The sequence below is a fragment of the Lagenorhynchus albirostris genome, chromosome 6, assembly GCF_949774975.1.
Source record: "Lagenorhynchus albirostris chromosome 6, mLagAlb1.1, whole genome shotgun sequence".
In the NCBI taxonomy this organism is placed as follows: Eukaryota; Metazoa; Chordata; class Mammalia; order Artiodactyla; family Delphinidae; genus Lagenorhynchus; species Lagenorhynchus albirostris.
In genome coordinates this window covers 90,465,340-90,481,132 of record NC_083100.1, presented here as the reverse complement: position 1 = coordinate 90,481,132, position 15,793 = coordinate 90,465,340, and the positions used below count along the sequence as shown (strand labels likewise).

The 15,793-nt window shown below is 41.8% G+C and overlaps 1 protein-coding gene across 1 annotated transcript in view; it reads right to left on the bottom strand.

Annotated features, from left to right (window-relative positions):
• The window catches only part of NXPH2 (neurexophilin 2), a 98,974-nt gene extending 89,523 nt beyond the window's left edge, over positions 1-9,451 (bottom strand). The window contains exon 1 of the mRNA XM_060151187.1: positions 9,272-9,451. Within this exon, the coding sequence (XP_060007170.1) occupies positions 9,272-9,451 (180 nt within the window). The remainder of the gene's footprint in view (positions 1-9,271) is intronic.
• Between the last annotated feature and the right edge of the window lie 6,342 nt (positions 9,452-15,793).

Here is a 15,793-nt window from a genome sequence, read left to right as displayed (position 1 = left end):
AATCAATTTTAAAATGTCAGGCCTAGAAATGGTAGCCACAACCCCATAATATATAAAATATCCAGGAATAGTAAAATAAACAATTGTGCAAGAGCAATATAAAAAAAAAAAACTATAAAAGTTTAAAAGCTGTAGACAAAAAGAATTGAAAAATGGGAAGTTATTTAAAAAGGAAGGAATCACAAAATAAATTCAAAGGGTTATTAGATATAAGAATAAACTTCACCTTCTTAATAAGTAATATATAACAGATTTTAAAAACAATGAGGTGTTTTCCTCTAACAGCTTGAAAAAGTAAACAAAAAAGCCACTATCCAGATAGGGATATAGGATACATATCCACTGTGAGTGGTACTGTATTTTTGTATAGTCATTAAGGGGAAAATTTATATTTATCAAAATTCATATTGTACATTCCCGGCCTTGGACAAGTATTTTCAATTCTAGGAATTCATTTTGTTTATTTTTTATTATTTTTTTTCTATTTTTTAAATGTTTATTTATTTATTTTCTTATTAGTCATCCACTTTATACACATCAGTGTATACATGTCAATCCCAATCGCCCAATTCATCCCACCACCACCCCCCTAGGAATTCATTTTATAAATATACTCACAAATGAACTGAAAAAATTCAAGACAATCAAAATTTTCATCAATAAGAGACTGATTAAATACCTTATGGCACATCAGTGCCATGAAATACTAAGAATTCTCAAAAATATAAGTTGTACATGGTATAAAAATGGCCACAGTATATTATTGCATTAAAAATACATGTTACGTGATGTTATGTTGTGTTGATATAATTATGATGAAAGCATACATATCCGTAATTTCTGGAAAGAGACACATTAAACTACTAATAGTGATTATCTCTTAGTATAAGATAGCACAAAGCAGGCAGAGGTACGAATAGCTGCTTTAAAAATTTCTGCATGTTAAAAAAAAATTTAAACAGACACCTTAGGTTGGGTTCCCCAGAAACAGACAGCAAGACAAGTGTTTGAGTGCAAGTGATTTATCGTGAAGCGCGTCCAGGGGAGTCTGGTGGGGAAGCGGGGCAGCGGGTCAGTGAACAAGAGGAAGCCATGGACGTGTGCGATCCCAAGCAAAGTCCCCTTGAGCGGAGCTTTGACCTCCTCTCACAGGGACACTCCAATGTATTCCTTAAACTTCTGAGCAAGGGAGCTGGGCCTTTCACCCTCTGGCACCTGTCAGTCATTTGTCAAGAGCTGTCCCAGAAGGAAGGGAACTGCAGTCTGGCTCTGAGTGCTTTCTGGCGAGGGGCATCCAACACCCCCAGGGAAATCCTCTGAAGGAGAGTTATAGGTGCCCAGTGTTAGAACAGAAACCAAAAAAGGAGAGGGCGCACAGAAATGGTAAGAAGAGATTCAAAGGGATCTGGGTGGAAAGCCAATAACATTCACTATGCTATACCACCTCTGTAATCAAATACATATTTTCATAAAAAGTAAGAAAGGGAGAGAGGGCAAGAGCCAGAATGCTACTTCTACGGAAGCTCACAAGTCCTGCGAGTCTAGTAGGTGTCAGCACCTACTAGATGCCTCCCCCCACCCCACTGGCTCCTTCTCATATTCCCAACTGTCCATTAAAAAAACAAGATTAAGTAGCCCTTCATAGTAGTTGAAGCCCTTCTCTCTCTTCTTGTTCACCTTTTCCATCTGAAGCGGGACAGGTTGAGATCTTGAGGAATTAGAGGAACTCTCCAACCCTCTGCTGATCCTAACTGGAACCACATCACTAGGCCGTCCACTTAGCCCTAAAGCTGTAAAAGCTGGAGCACCTGGAAACTAAACTCTGAGGCTAAATTCTAAATGGGACTCCCGAATAAGAGCCAGGCTCTAAAAATCTGTTTACTCTGTTAAACTTGTTGACGTCATGGCAAATTTGTTTAAAACCTTCCTAGAATGAGTGAGTCGAGGTTTCTGCCTAGGCATGGCTGCTGAGCAGAACAGAACATTTCCTGGAAACGTCCCTCAAGCCCTTCACTCTGGGGGTCTATGATGGATCTCACAGCCTTCTGCTACAAACAGATGCTACCGTGACCTTGGGGATGGACTGGGCAGACAATTCAAGTTGCGCCTTTTGTGTGGTCTGTATACAGTCTGTCTTGGAAACCTTCCACGCCTTTGTGTCTTCATTTTTAAAAATGGATGCAATAACTATTGTTCTGTTTACCTTCCAGAGCTGATGTGAAGATGAACCCTGAGATCACACACATGAAATTATCTTATAAACCATGTGATGCTTTATACTAAGTCGCTTGTCCCAACACAAAGATACCAGACATTAAAAAGGGGGACAAGATAGTGACTTCAAGATCTGAATCCATGAATGTTGGAAGGTTACTTGTTCAGGAAAGTTGTGTGTGGCTGTGGACATGTTGAGTGTGAGTTGGCAGTAAAACATCCAAGGCAAAGAAAGTGAGCTATGGAGAGATGGCCTTGGAGGCTGAGCAGTAGGGTAGGAATTGAGGTACAAATTTGGGAGTCATCACCATGGAAGCAGCAGGTGAATTCATGACTGTGGAAAACACACTTTTGAAAACTTCACCTCCCTTTTCATTTCTGCAGCCACATTTCTTATGTTTTGGGTCTTCTGTTTGGGTTATCCAAATGCAAAAACTGTATTAATAAAAATGATTGTTATCATTGCTACAAAGTGTTAAATGGTTCTTTTGAGTCCCTATTCTCTTATGTATACATTATCCATTCAAAATATCATGCAGATCATGGACTTTTAACAGCCATATAAATTACATATGTGGTCTCTCCCTTCAAGTAATCTCAACTATTTCCTAAGTTACAGTTTTGAGTGAATAAATATACAAGCCATATAACTTAAGGTAAAACTGATGAGATTTTAAAACTGTCAATATATATGTCAATGCTTGAAAATCACCATTTTGCATAATCTTGAATAAAGAGATTTACTTAAGTGTTTTTATGACCTGAGAATCCTTTTATTTGGCCCAAACCAGCACTATCACAAAGTCAAGTTTCGTTTTTAAAGACATTCATGTTGTTTAGAATATAGTTGGACTGAACCCCAGGACTAGTCAGTCTGTTTCAGTTGACTTGTCCCCTGATGTTAAAAGCATTAACAATTTCTTCCATCTTTGATAGGTCTCACATGTCAGTTCTTTCTTGGTTTTCTTTTTAAAATTTCATCCAATTAACATCAGAACTCCCAAGACCTTTGGAGTTAGTTAATAGTATTCCTGATTTAAATAGGTTGGATTCTACTGAGGTGTACAAAAAGTCACATGCTAGTTTTCTGGTTGAAGTACAGTATTAAGCTGTAATGCTGCTTATCTTAATAATTAGAATTTAACTGAGAGCCAATTTACTTTTTATTTAAATTAAAGAAATGAGTAGGTGTTAGTGGTTTACAATTTAAAAATGGTATATAGGGGGAAAAGCCCTTATTGTACCATTTTAATTTAAATTTTATTGATTTTGCTGATTACAAGTGTTAAATAAGTATTTGTCAATTCCCTTTGCCTAGTTTCACTAAATTGTCCTTTTCCATAAGAAGATATAACATTAAGCAGTCTTGTAGTATCTTAAATCTATTTCTAAATATATGTACCATTTGTGATATGGTTAAAAGCACAAACTCCATGTAAAACTTATATTTAAAGCAATTATGTCTGTAGGTAAGACATACTTTAAATTGTACAGTAAAGATGTACATAATTCATAAAAGAAAAATACAGTAACACTGTTACTGTACATTAAAAAAAGGAAAGAGATGTTAGAAATCATTTTTCATTCTCTTTATCACTGATGACGTCATCGTACAGATGAGGGATTTGAGGTTATTAAATGACCAGCCCAAGACACACAGACATGCGCGTGCGCACAGACACACACACACACACACACACACACACACTCATATTCTCATAGCAGTTCCATTTTTTTTACTGTTATGTCCTCAATGTCTGCTACAGTCTCAGTGTAAAGTCAGGGACAAAATAGTAAATATTTGTTGAATATGCAATTTATTTAGAGATAGAACTCGTCTTTCGACTCCAAATACATTGTTCTTTCCAGTACACAAATGGAAACTTTCAACATGTTCTTCTTGTAGATTTTTTGAGAGAATAGAATGTGATAAACTGTGTGAAAGAAACTTGAAAACAGGTAGGTATATGCAAATCTAAGAGAGCATTATTATCATTGTAGTTTAAATTTGTAAAACTTCCCAGTTTTCTTACTATGGGTCCATAAATCTAAGAAAAGCAAAATTTACAAGAATGACAATTTTAAAGACAACTATTTTAACTTCTTGAATGATCTGGCCAGGAAAAATATTTCTTATAGCTTTTGGGTTTAGAAAATGAAATATTCATTTTTAATGGTAGTTCTATAAAGAAACAGAATTCCTTATTATATACTGATCTTACAGCATAATAAACCAAACAGTTATTTGAAGGTTTTCATCTAGATCTTCATAAACTAAAACCAACATAAATTGGAAGTTTTCAATCAATCTTAGAATTCTTTCTATAATATGAAAATCTATATTGTAAATTGCTTTAGATACTTTTTTTATTGAGCAAGATTTTGAAATAAAGAACAGAGTTGTCATCGATACCATTGGTCATATCACAAGTAATAAAAAATTCAAACAGATTGTTAGCAAATAAAGGCTCTTACAATTTTTAGTAAATAAAGACCAACTAAGGCATCTGAATTTGGCACAATTAAAATTGTTCGTGATGAAACAGTGTTACAATATCTTACAGTGGTTCAATAAATAGGTTAACTTGGAAGAGATTATTGAAAATAATTTAAACATGCTACATTTTAAATTATAACCACTGTGCAAGAATGATATAGAAATTAGTTTCTTAAATCATCATTCCACATACTATAAGACTATCTAGAGAGTAAACTCACATGGATGAGTGCTCAAAATCACTTGGACCAATTTTTTAAAGCAGCTTTAAAATAATTGACTCCCAAATCAAGATATTAAATGCCAACTTCTAACCGGCTATAATGCTTATGGCTAAGATAGAAATGAGATTCTTCACAGAAATGCTGACACAGCCCTAACTGTAGGCATTTGAGCGTGTGGCTATAATTCTTTTTTCAAATCTTACCCAGCAAAGCTTCAGGTAAAAGAGACTGCAGAATATGTAAACAGTAGGAGACAGTCCTGAAGCTTTTACAAAATCACAAACCTGTGACACACTTATATTCATCTCTGATTACTACTACTAAATAATGAGATCATTCACAATGTATTGATTAGCTCTTTAATAGATAAAAGGTGGGCAGTGTGTTGTAAAAATCAACATTTCTTAATTCATTCGATTTGCAAGAGCTACACATTTTAAGCTGAGAATGGAAAACCTCTAATAAAAGTTTTTCAAAAAAGCCTTCTGCCTTATTTAGCATTTTGACCACTAATCAGAAACAATAAAAAATTAAGAAAAAAACTATAAAAAAAAAGAAAGAAAAAAAACTATGGAACAAAAAGTAACAAGGCTTTTCTTTTCCATTCGGAAATCTATTGAGCTATAAAATAGGTTCCCAAGAGGAGTCAGTTTCCTATGTGGAAGGCATTTAAAACTGAACTACACAACCTAATCCTAAAATAGGCCAAGGGAACACAATTTATACTGGGAGGTGAGTGGCTGGAATAGAGGACTTAATTGTCTAATCCTAGTTCTCATTTTTAAAAATGTCTAAGATAATGATGCTTTTAATGAGGAGTCAATTTCAAAGCGCAGCCAACTCTAAGTCGTAACCATGATATGGTGGTATTTTCTTCTCCTCTGCATTGTCATCTAGGCAACAGACGACTATTGATCCTACACTGGAAAATACTGTTTTGATGTTAATTGATCAAAACTGTATGAGGGAAATTGTGATTTCTGAATGGAAGACAGTCATGAGTTATCACTTCTTGAAAATACAGAACTGGGAATAAATATATGTTATGACTATGACACTAAATAAATATTAAAATCAATAATTTGTTAAGATAAAAATATCCTCAATAAGTTCATGTGGGATGATACTATATAATGAGGATGAACTTAAAATTGTTAACACTTTGCATCACAAGTATTCTGATTTTATAGGATTCTAAAAATTTGCTAACTTGCATCGCTTTTTTAATTTATATTTTACTTGATAAACTCATCATTATATCACAGAAAAACAAGTTGAAATGTATAACAAACTAATTTTTAAAATCACCACTAAATTTTATCTTAAACTCAAGCTTATCATCCATTTAAATTCAAATTTAATCTTTTTACAATCTGCATTTTACTTAGAGGCAAAAATCACACTTATTATGAGTTACAAATAATCATGCAAATCTGTGAGAAGCTGTCAACTGGCGAAGTCTTTACCTTGTATCATGTCACAAAATAACACTCATTATAATATTAACTTCAAATGCTAATTTTCTCTTCATTAGATGGCAGACAAGAGATAATGTGCTATTAATATTTTTATAAAGATATGTTGCTGAATAAGAATTTCAAAGAAAATAATACATTCAGGATTGATACTTAATTCTGCAAATGCCTAGAAATCTTATTAATTAGGTATAGCAACCTGCCTGTTAAAACACTAGACACAGGCCAGGAAAATTGGGTAAGGACAAATCACAGACACACATACTTCATAGTTTACCTGCAATATTTATCAATTCAGCTTATTGTTTTCTTAAAAATTATAAATATCCCCCAAATAAGTCTTCTAGTTATTGTATCAGTATTATATGATAGGGACTTATTTGGGCCCAACTCCCTCTGACTGCTTTCATATGAATCAGGCAATTTTCTTAAAATTAAAATGTCAATATCCCCCAATGAATCCACTACTCATTTAAAAATATTTAGCATTTTAGGATGGCAGTGGGAATGGAAAAGTAAAATCCAGTTCCAGCGATAACCCAACCTCGTCTCCACTCCCTCCCCCCAAGGGCAGATGCACTATGTACACATGGTTCCTAGAAAATGAAAAAATTAGTTTTCAAACATTTTATCCACTTGCTATTGGGATTTAGCAAAGAAGTTCAATATTAGCTGAAAAGGTAGACTAAAACTATAAGCCATCCAAAGGGCCAAATTATAACTTTTTTTTTTTTTTTGGATACCTGCTGGGTTGGGGCGAATGGTGGGATTGGGGGGTGTTTTCATTTAGATCTACCCTGCTCAGCCACTCTGTTTTCCTTTCACATCCTAACCCCCTTGTGTTATAAGGCTGGAAACAGCTCTAAGATTGTGGAGAATGTAAACAGCTTTTTATTGTCCAAAAGGATGGCAGTGTAAGGAATGTATGCTTATCGCCCAGCTGCAGCTCCCCACCTCACTTACCATGATAAAGTGCTCCAGGAAAAAACATTACAGCCGAAGCACAATCCAAAAATGGATTAGAATTTGACATACACTTCCTTAAAAACTGATAAATCAAGCCACACTGTAATATTAGAATCTAGCTCTTAAGGAGGGTATATAATCTTGTCAAGATGTATTTCTTATTCCCTATTGACTCTGGTGGTGTGAAAAAAAAAAAAATCTAACATTCCCAATACAGTAAACTGACACAAGAACTTTTCCCAACACATCCCCCAATATAGCTCCTTATCTTTAAGAGTCTAATACAGTGGAACAGATACACAGTTCATGATCACTGAATGCAAAATTAAATGAATGAACTAAGAGATTCATGAAGATATTCTGAAGATCCTACCTAAGTACCTGAGTTCCCCAGGTTTTTACAGTTTTACTTACACACACCATACAAATGTTGCTTTGTTAAATTACCTTTTTTTGGAATCTAGATCAAACATTTCAAAAAGCAAGGGATACTGAAGAGTATTATGGCATATATGTGGCATGCTTAATGCCTTAGATGTAAAATTTATTTTAACATGCCATCTTGTATATAGGCAGTATGTGCTGGCTCATTTAAGGACATTTGGGAACATCACTGCATTTTCTTCTTGAAGCCACTGAAGAATTTCTTGATGCTGTGCAGGTGAAGCTAATCTCTGTGCAAAAGGAATGGACAGGCCCTTTCGTGCTCTCTCCCCTTCACTAAGACATTTTAGAACTCCTTCCATCCTCAAACTTACAGAGTATCTTTGCATCTACAATATCATATGTATCATAGAGAAACTTTAATAAGTTACTTGATCTTTCCCTCTAAAGGGAAATGAGAGAGACAGAGAGAGAGAGAGAGAGAGAGAAGGAAGGGAGGGATGAAGGAAGGAAAAAAGGAAGGATCATCATCCTTGGGTTCCTTAACCCTGTTTTAACAGCCAGATTAAACTGGGTCAAGTCTTAAATATGAAGACCAAAGAAACCTTGGCTTCTGGAGAAAGCCCTCTTGATAGCACCGTATTAAGACAAGTGCCAAGAGAGCAAGAGAAATCCATCACAGAGGCGGACTGCGCCAAAGCAATCCCCTTCTATAATTGTACTTTAGAAGTTGTCTTCTTGAACGTCTTACTTGGGATCTCCCTTAAACAGAATTAACTAGCAATCCATACAGCATACAGGTATATTTCGGAAGGAGGAGAGGGTGGCGCCACGCGGGAAAAGCGAGGAGAGAGGCACCACTGGAACGGTCGCCTAGAGCCTCCCTGGCGGACCGTGCAACCACCTTCTAATACCCTTCATATTCCTCGGTGCCCCTGAGCCGCCCAGACCAGACAGGAGAGGTCTTCGGGAACAAAATGCGTAGAGACGACGGGGAGGGGGCTCCTGTGTGGAGTTGGATTTGAAAGTTACATCCTGCGTCCCCGCCGGAACAAAACCCCATCCTAGTCCCCAGTGCCAGATAGAAAACGAAGAGAAATCCAATCTGCCTCCCAAATCGGTCTTTTGCCTAAGTTTTTCCCCAGCAAGGAGCCACCAACCGGCCCTGAGAGCGAGGATGCACGATGCCGTGCTTTATAAGTGTTTGCGGGCATCCGGGCAAAATACCACGTGAAAAATAACCACCAAGCCCCCCAAACTCGGGGCTAGAGGCAGGTCTTTCAGCCCATCCTCATCGCGTCCGTCTACCCTTATCCCCTCCTCGACCGCTCCTCAATAAACCTGTTTCTTCTCTCACACCTTCTTCCCTGCCACTTTCTGCCTTCTTTACCTCAGCCTTCCAGTCCCAATCCTCCAAAAGCACCGCACTCGCCTCAGGGTCCCCACTCTGATCCCCGTTCCCTGATTCTTTCCCTTCAACCTCTAAGGCAACCCTAAACTCCCTCCACTGCCTGCGCCCCCGACCCCATGGCCCAAGCAGCCCCAGACTCTGCTTCCGAGTCGGCAGCCGGAGCGGTTTTCCCGCCGAAACGCGGCCCCGGCGCGTGGGGAGTGGGGCGCGCGGCGGGCCGGGCACTCACCAGCTGCAGCAAGCCGGGGACCACGACGAGGGGCAGCGGCCGCAGGCGCATGGTGCCGGCTGGCGCGGCGTCTCACGAGCTGCGCGCCCTCGCCTGCCTCTCGCGCATCTCCACTTCGCGGGGCAGGACTGAGGACGCCAGGGACTCCGCGCGGCGCTTCCCTCCCGGAATCCGAGCGCAGCGCCGCGCCACGCCGCGCGGGTCGGGTGGGCGGGCTGGGAAGGGGGTGGGGGAGGGCGGGCGGGAGATGCTTCTGGGGCCCCGCGCGCCCCTCCTTGGAGGGGGCCGGAAAAGGAGCGTGGGGGGCAGCTCGAGCTCCGGCGTGCTGCGCGGGGTCCCAGCAGCGCCCGGGGCTACCGCGTCCTGGGGTCAGGGTGAGCGCGGCGGGCGCCCGCGGGCGGGAGGCTGCGGCTCCGGCTCTTTGATGCGGGGTTCCCGCGCGAGGCTGCTCCCGGAAGAGCTGAGCGCGCCCGGGAGCCCTGCGAGGCTCCGGGGCCTTCTCCGCCCCCGCCCAGCAGAGGGCCGGTTGGGCCGGGTGCCCGGCCCACTGACCAGCTCTTGTTTTGCCGGGGAGGTGGCAGCGGGGATTGGGGGGGCGGGTGGTCTCCCTGAGTGGATGCAGGAAGGAGCGCGCCGGGAGAGCACCCAGGGAGTTCTAGGGGAAGGCGACGGCAGGGTCCTGAGGCGGGGCGTGGGGCGGGGGTGGTGTTGAGGGGTGCTGGAGCCCGGGACGCCCCGGGAGAGCGCCCTGCTCCGCAGCAGCCCTGGCTCTCAGAGCCCGGCGCAGGGGTTCCAAAGTGAGGCTGGTGCGGCTGGAAGAATGTCTGGAAGTGGAAAGTAGTGGGCACCTAGAGGGACATTGAGGAGGGGTAGCGGCAGGGCTCTGAGAAACCGAGCTAGGTGTAGAGGTACAGGCTTACTCGGGTTTGAGGATGCTGTCGGCTGCTCGGTGTCCAGGAGGAGGATAGAGCTGCGCCCGGGCGCCTGGGGAGAAGAATAAGGAGAGGAGACCCTGCCGCAGCCTCCCTCCCAGTTGGGAAATCTTGGAGAGGGATATTTCTGAGGCCGCGGCTGGGCGAGGCCAGAAACCTGCTGCCCGCGATCGCTCAACCCCATGTTAACAACTCTCCATTGGAGAGATCCTTAACCTTTAACTATCTCTGTGCTGGACCCTCTAGTGGAAAAGTCAAGGGACAGTGGGGCTCAGGTACGCCCACGTTTACGGCGGGTGAGAATTTAGACATCATCCATCAGCCTCTTTATTGAACAGATGGGAAATTTAAGGTCCAGAGAGGTAAAATCAGTTCTCCAGGGATGAGTCTCTAGGCAGCTACTTCAAAAGAACACTCAAGGCAAGGCTAGTTCCTACATCCTCTTGCAAATGAAAAACACGTTGAGGCAAGAGAGTGGAATTGAGATAGATTTTTATTTAAAAAAAATAAAACAACAAAAGATGAAATTTGGGTTGGAATTTTAGGGGAAAAACGTTTTCATCTCCTGCTCTTCCTGCTCTTCTACCCCCAAATAAAATGAAACGGGAGTTGGTAAGTCTTTGAATGGTGCAGGACCAAGGGCAAGAGGACTGACCTGGGTAGGGCAAGGTCCCACCCTTCCTTTCACCGGGTGTGTCAATTTTGTGCAGATGGGGAGGGAGGTCGTTCCAGAGTGTTCTGGGGTCCCCATGTGACTTTGAAAGTTGTCCCTGAGGCTGCAGGTGGGGTACCTCTCTAATACAACTCCATTTCCTGTATGGAGGAAGAGAGGCAAGCGAGGGTTGTATATCCTTCCTAACGCCTCACCTAGCCTGACTGGGGGATTCTGGGGCCCGTGGCAAAGGCTGCAGCAGCGAGAACCCACTTTGTCCTCAGACTCTTCCTTTTCCTTGCAACAGACTCAAAAACAAACAAAATCATTATTGGCATATCTAAATATATAACTCACCTTCTTATAGCTACCCTTCACCTCCACAAAAATTCTCTTTACCTAGGCTTAGAGCTCACTTCTAGAAAGTTATTCTATCCTAGAAGCATAAATAAGATAATTTCAAATATTGGGAGGGATCTCTGTAGGTTGATCTTCTTGTCCAACTTTGTCTCTGCATTTTATTTACAGACAATCTTTGGGAAGTGATTAATAGGGAACGAGTTTGGCAGACATTAGAAGGACCCCTTTTTGGAGATGGGCTGCTAGAAGAGGAAGAAGGCAAACGTCATTGCAAGAGGCAGTACCTCATATAGACTCAGTGTTTCTGCCGGAGCCCCAGCTGACTCGTCTCTAAAACCAGAAGGTGAGGTCCCTTTTTGATTTAGTAGTTTCCGATTCTGTTATCATTAGCTCTTTAAATGAGGAGCGCATGACTTAACACACTATTGAAATGAATAAGTGATTTAATGACTGGAATATTTCACTCTTTTCATTAAATTTGTTCCTGTTTCTTAGACCATTTCTACCCTTTTGGGAAATTTATGCATAAAATTTTAGAACCTAAACTTGGACATGTGTCCTAATAATACTAAGTATTCTCACAATGGAACTTGCTGCAGGGTGTTGGATTCCAAGCTAAGAGCTAACGGACACAAGAGAACGTGTGTCCCGTTGATCAGGCTGTGGCAGAGAGAAGCACCAAGGACCCTCTTGACTAAAGTCTGGTATTACTGTGTTTATTTATAAGGTGACTACTGCTAATTTAGTGTATTCCCCAAATTTTACTGTAAGTACTATGGGAAAGTGGAAGGAAGGAAGAAAGGAAGGAGGGAGGGAGGGAGAAAAGGGGGAAAGATAGAAGCATTAGATACATGGACTGTCATTCCGAACATGCAGTCTAACCAGGAAACATGCAACAAACAAAAGGCAGACAATACAGGGGAGTTCAAGTTTAAGTGCTGCCTAGTATAGTTGGAGGAAGGACAGATCATTGTAGACCAGCATGACTGCTTCATGGCAGAGATAAAATGTGAGCTGGCTCAGTTTCTGAGAATAGCCAAGGTTAGTCTATGTGGGAGAAAATGGGGAAAGCTATTCCAGGTGGGAGAAACAGCACAAGCAAATGCCCAGTGGAGGGACTTCGTGTGACTTAACTGAGGGATGGACAGTAAAGTGGGTCAGACTGGCTTTGAGAAAAAGGGAGAGAAAAAGTAGGTTACAAGCTAGACTGTAGGGATCTGGAAATGCCAGGCTAAATATCAATAGTTTAACTTGGTCTGCAGGAAATAAGACCAAAGTTTGGTCTTCAAACTTTTTGGAGTAGAAAAGTCAGACATCAAGTGGCATAAAGATATATGCAGTGGTAGCAGGCAGGATTGTCTTAAGGACGAAGCTCCATGAGGAGATGGTCATGGTTGCTGGAAAGAAAAGAATGGAGAGATGTGGGTGCAAGAGCTCCTACAGAGGAACAAGGAACTGAATTTGGGGTTGGAATATTGTAAAACTTTCCTGGCATATTAGAGGAATTTTTTTTAACATAATCCCTTTTCCTCTTAGAGGCAATTTAACAACTGGAGAATCAGATCATTGCCTTTTCATTTTGAAACGGTGGTTTTCCCAGTGTGAGGGAGTGAAAATGGTCTTTCCATACAGACAAAGTAGCAGAAAGTAGAACTTACCAAATTTTACTGCCATAAGATTCCATTGTAGTCTTTTAAAAAGGTAACTTATAGGGATATTGTCGATGCTTTGAGAGCCAGTCTGTCAACTTGTGGCTCACAGGGACCATTAGCTTTTTCCTTGTGCTTCTCCTCTGCACTTACTTACTTACCCTTTACTGTTCATTAGCATCGTTACCAGAACGTGGATAAGAACATCATCTGCAGTATAACATTTCAGAGCTGCGGTGGATATCAGACATTAACCAGATTTCTCACTTTACCTTTAAGGAAATGGAAGCTCAACATGTCATGTGACTTGCATCAGGTCATCTGGCTGGAGAGAGGCATGGGCGAATCTGAAGCTTGATTCAAGGCCTTCAGTTTCTCGGTGCAGTGTCTTTCCAATTCATCACTCTGCCTCAGGTATTTTTCAGCTGGCCAGCAGTTGTAAAAGTTGTGATGTAGTCAATGAATGAACCTTTAGCGAGTAAGAGTTACAGGAATGATCTACGGATGTTAAAAGCCCCTGAGTCGATCTTATTATCAGGAAAAGAGGTTTGACTGTACTGAGCCTGAAGGTAGTAATTTTAGAAGGGTGAGAAATATGGAGAATTACATGGCCCAGGGCTCAGAGGAGGAATGGGGCCTCAAGAACATGGCAGTGCTTACCCCAAGGATAGAGGGAATTCTCAGGGACCCTTCGGACCTCTTAGACCTCTGTGATAAGAAGCTGGTGGGCTTTTTGGTAGCAATTCTTAATGAAAATCCTTTTGAGTTGCCATTCTTGTTGAGTAATTGACTATTCTTGAGTCGCTGTTTTATTAAAATGATGCTGCGTTACATTGACTCTCAACCCTGATGGCACTGGGGACTTTAACCTCTTTAAAAGTGGACTCAAACATGGGTATTTTTCACCCGGAGATTTCACTATACAGCCATGGTTGAGAGCTACTACTCTACCAGAAACATTTCTTCCCCCCTCCCTCCCCCCTCCCTCTCCCCTTCCCTCCCTCCCTTCTTCCCTCCCTCCCTTCCCCTACAGAATCATAGGCCCCACATTTGGAATGCACTCAGGCCTTTAACAGAACATCATCAGAACCTATTTCCATCCTTAGTTTTTACAGAACTTTTCAGGAGAGAACTGGACATTTTCTTTGTAGCCGTTTCGACATGATTGGGGGATTTATGAAGTTTTATCACACAAACGTATCAGTTGTTCCAAGTTCAAACACAAATCAAAGAATTCTTCTACAGTGAAATTGTTTTTTTTGCCACAACTCTCTCTCTTCACCATCTCTTCCCTTGGATGTCAGAAGATGCTGCCAGCAGTGTACTGGTGGCTGATGCCACTGTCAGAAGCCAAGGGGAGAGGCTGGAGGGAGAGGAAGAGAGGCAGCCTGGGGGTCCCAGTGGGTCCTGTGATAAGAAGGTGCCTGGGTGAAGAGAGCATCACTTAAGACTGACAAGGCAGGAGAGAGCATCTCTACCAAATCAGACTGACTTTTGCAAACTTGTCACTGTCTTTCCGTATGTGTTCCCATGCATTGTTCATATATGCATGATTATTTGACTGAATAATCAATCACCTTTTCTACTGGTGCATCGAATATGATGGATGTCATTACTAGGAAATCACTTAACCTCTTTCAGATGTAGCTTCCTATATGGAAAGAAGGCAGGAGAACAGAGCCATAGAAGGTTAGAATTGGAACATCTTGCTTAACCCTTCAGTTTATAGATGAAAAAACTGAGGCCCAGAGATGGAAAGTGATGTTCTCAAGGTCACACAGCCAGACTGTGGCAGAAGAAGGCTAGACTCCAGGGTCAGTGCAAGGGGGAGCTCAGTCCAATCTCTTTTCATCCCAGATTTCTGTCTTCCTTCTAGGAACCCTAAGCATTCTCAAATTGGAAAATTGTCCTTTGATTGGCTAAGATAGCATTCTGTAAATGTGTTTTTCCCTTGCTGTCTTTTTCGTAATCATTGCGGATCAGGCAGTAGGCAGTCCACAGCTCCACCCTACCCCAGAGTAAGCCTAGCACAGTCAAAAGAGGCTTTTGGTTGCAAATACCCAAACACAACTCAAACAAGTTGAGCAGTTACAAAAGAAAGCCATTTAATGGCTATGGGAACAGTAAGTTCAAAGGCTAAAGGTAGTTTCAGGCAATCTGAGGCTAAATTAAGAAATTTTTGAGCAGGATATTGGGTTAGCCATTCTGTGTGTAAGTCCATGAAAGTGGGCTGGGAGCACAGCTGTAGAAAACTTAAGGTTGGACCCTGGAGAGCAGGGAATGAAAACCTGTCCTCCTAGGAACTGATTTTTGTAAGAGCCTGACCACCTCCCAACCACCACCAATTTTCTGCAGAAGGAATTTGAAGTTGTTTTTTTTTTCAGATGTCTTTTTCCCTTGATATGGTCTTCCCTAGCTTAGGTGCCTCCACTTTTTCTGTGATAGATATTTGAATGATTCTCATCTCCTAGCTTCTCACACTCCAGCTTTCTGTGTCTGCTTGGACAGCAGCTTGATAACCATCACCTCATTTAGCACAGACCCGTACTTGCTGTATCAGATGAACTGAGCTCGCGACATGTGGGAGATGGTTCAAAATCATGGGAGCAGGGCTTCCCTGGTGGCGCAGTGGTTGAGAGTCCGCCTACCGATGCAGGGGATACGGGTTCGTGCCTTGGTCCGGGAAGATCCCACATGCCACGGAGCGGCTGGGCCCGTGAGCCATGGCCACTGGGCCTGTGCGTCCGGAGCCTGTGCTCCGCAACGGGAGGGGCCACAACAGAGAGGCCCGCGTACCACA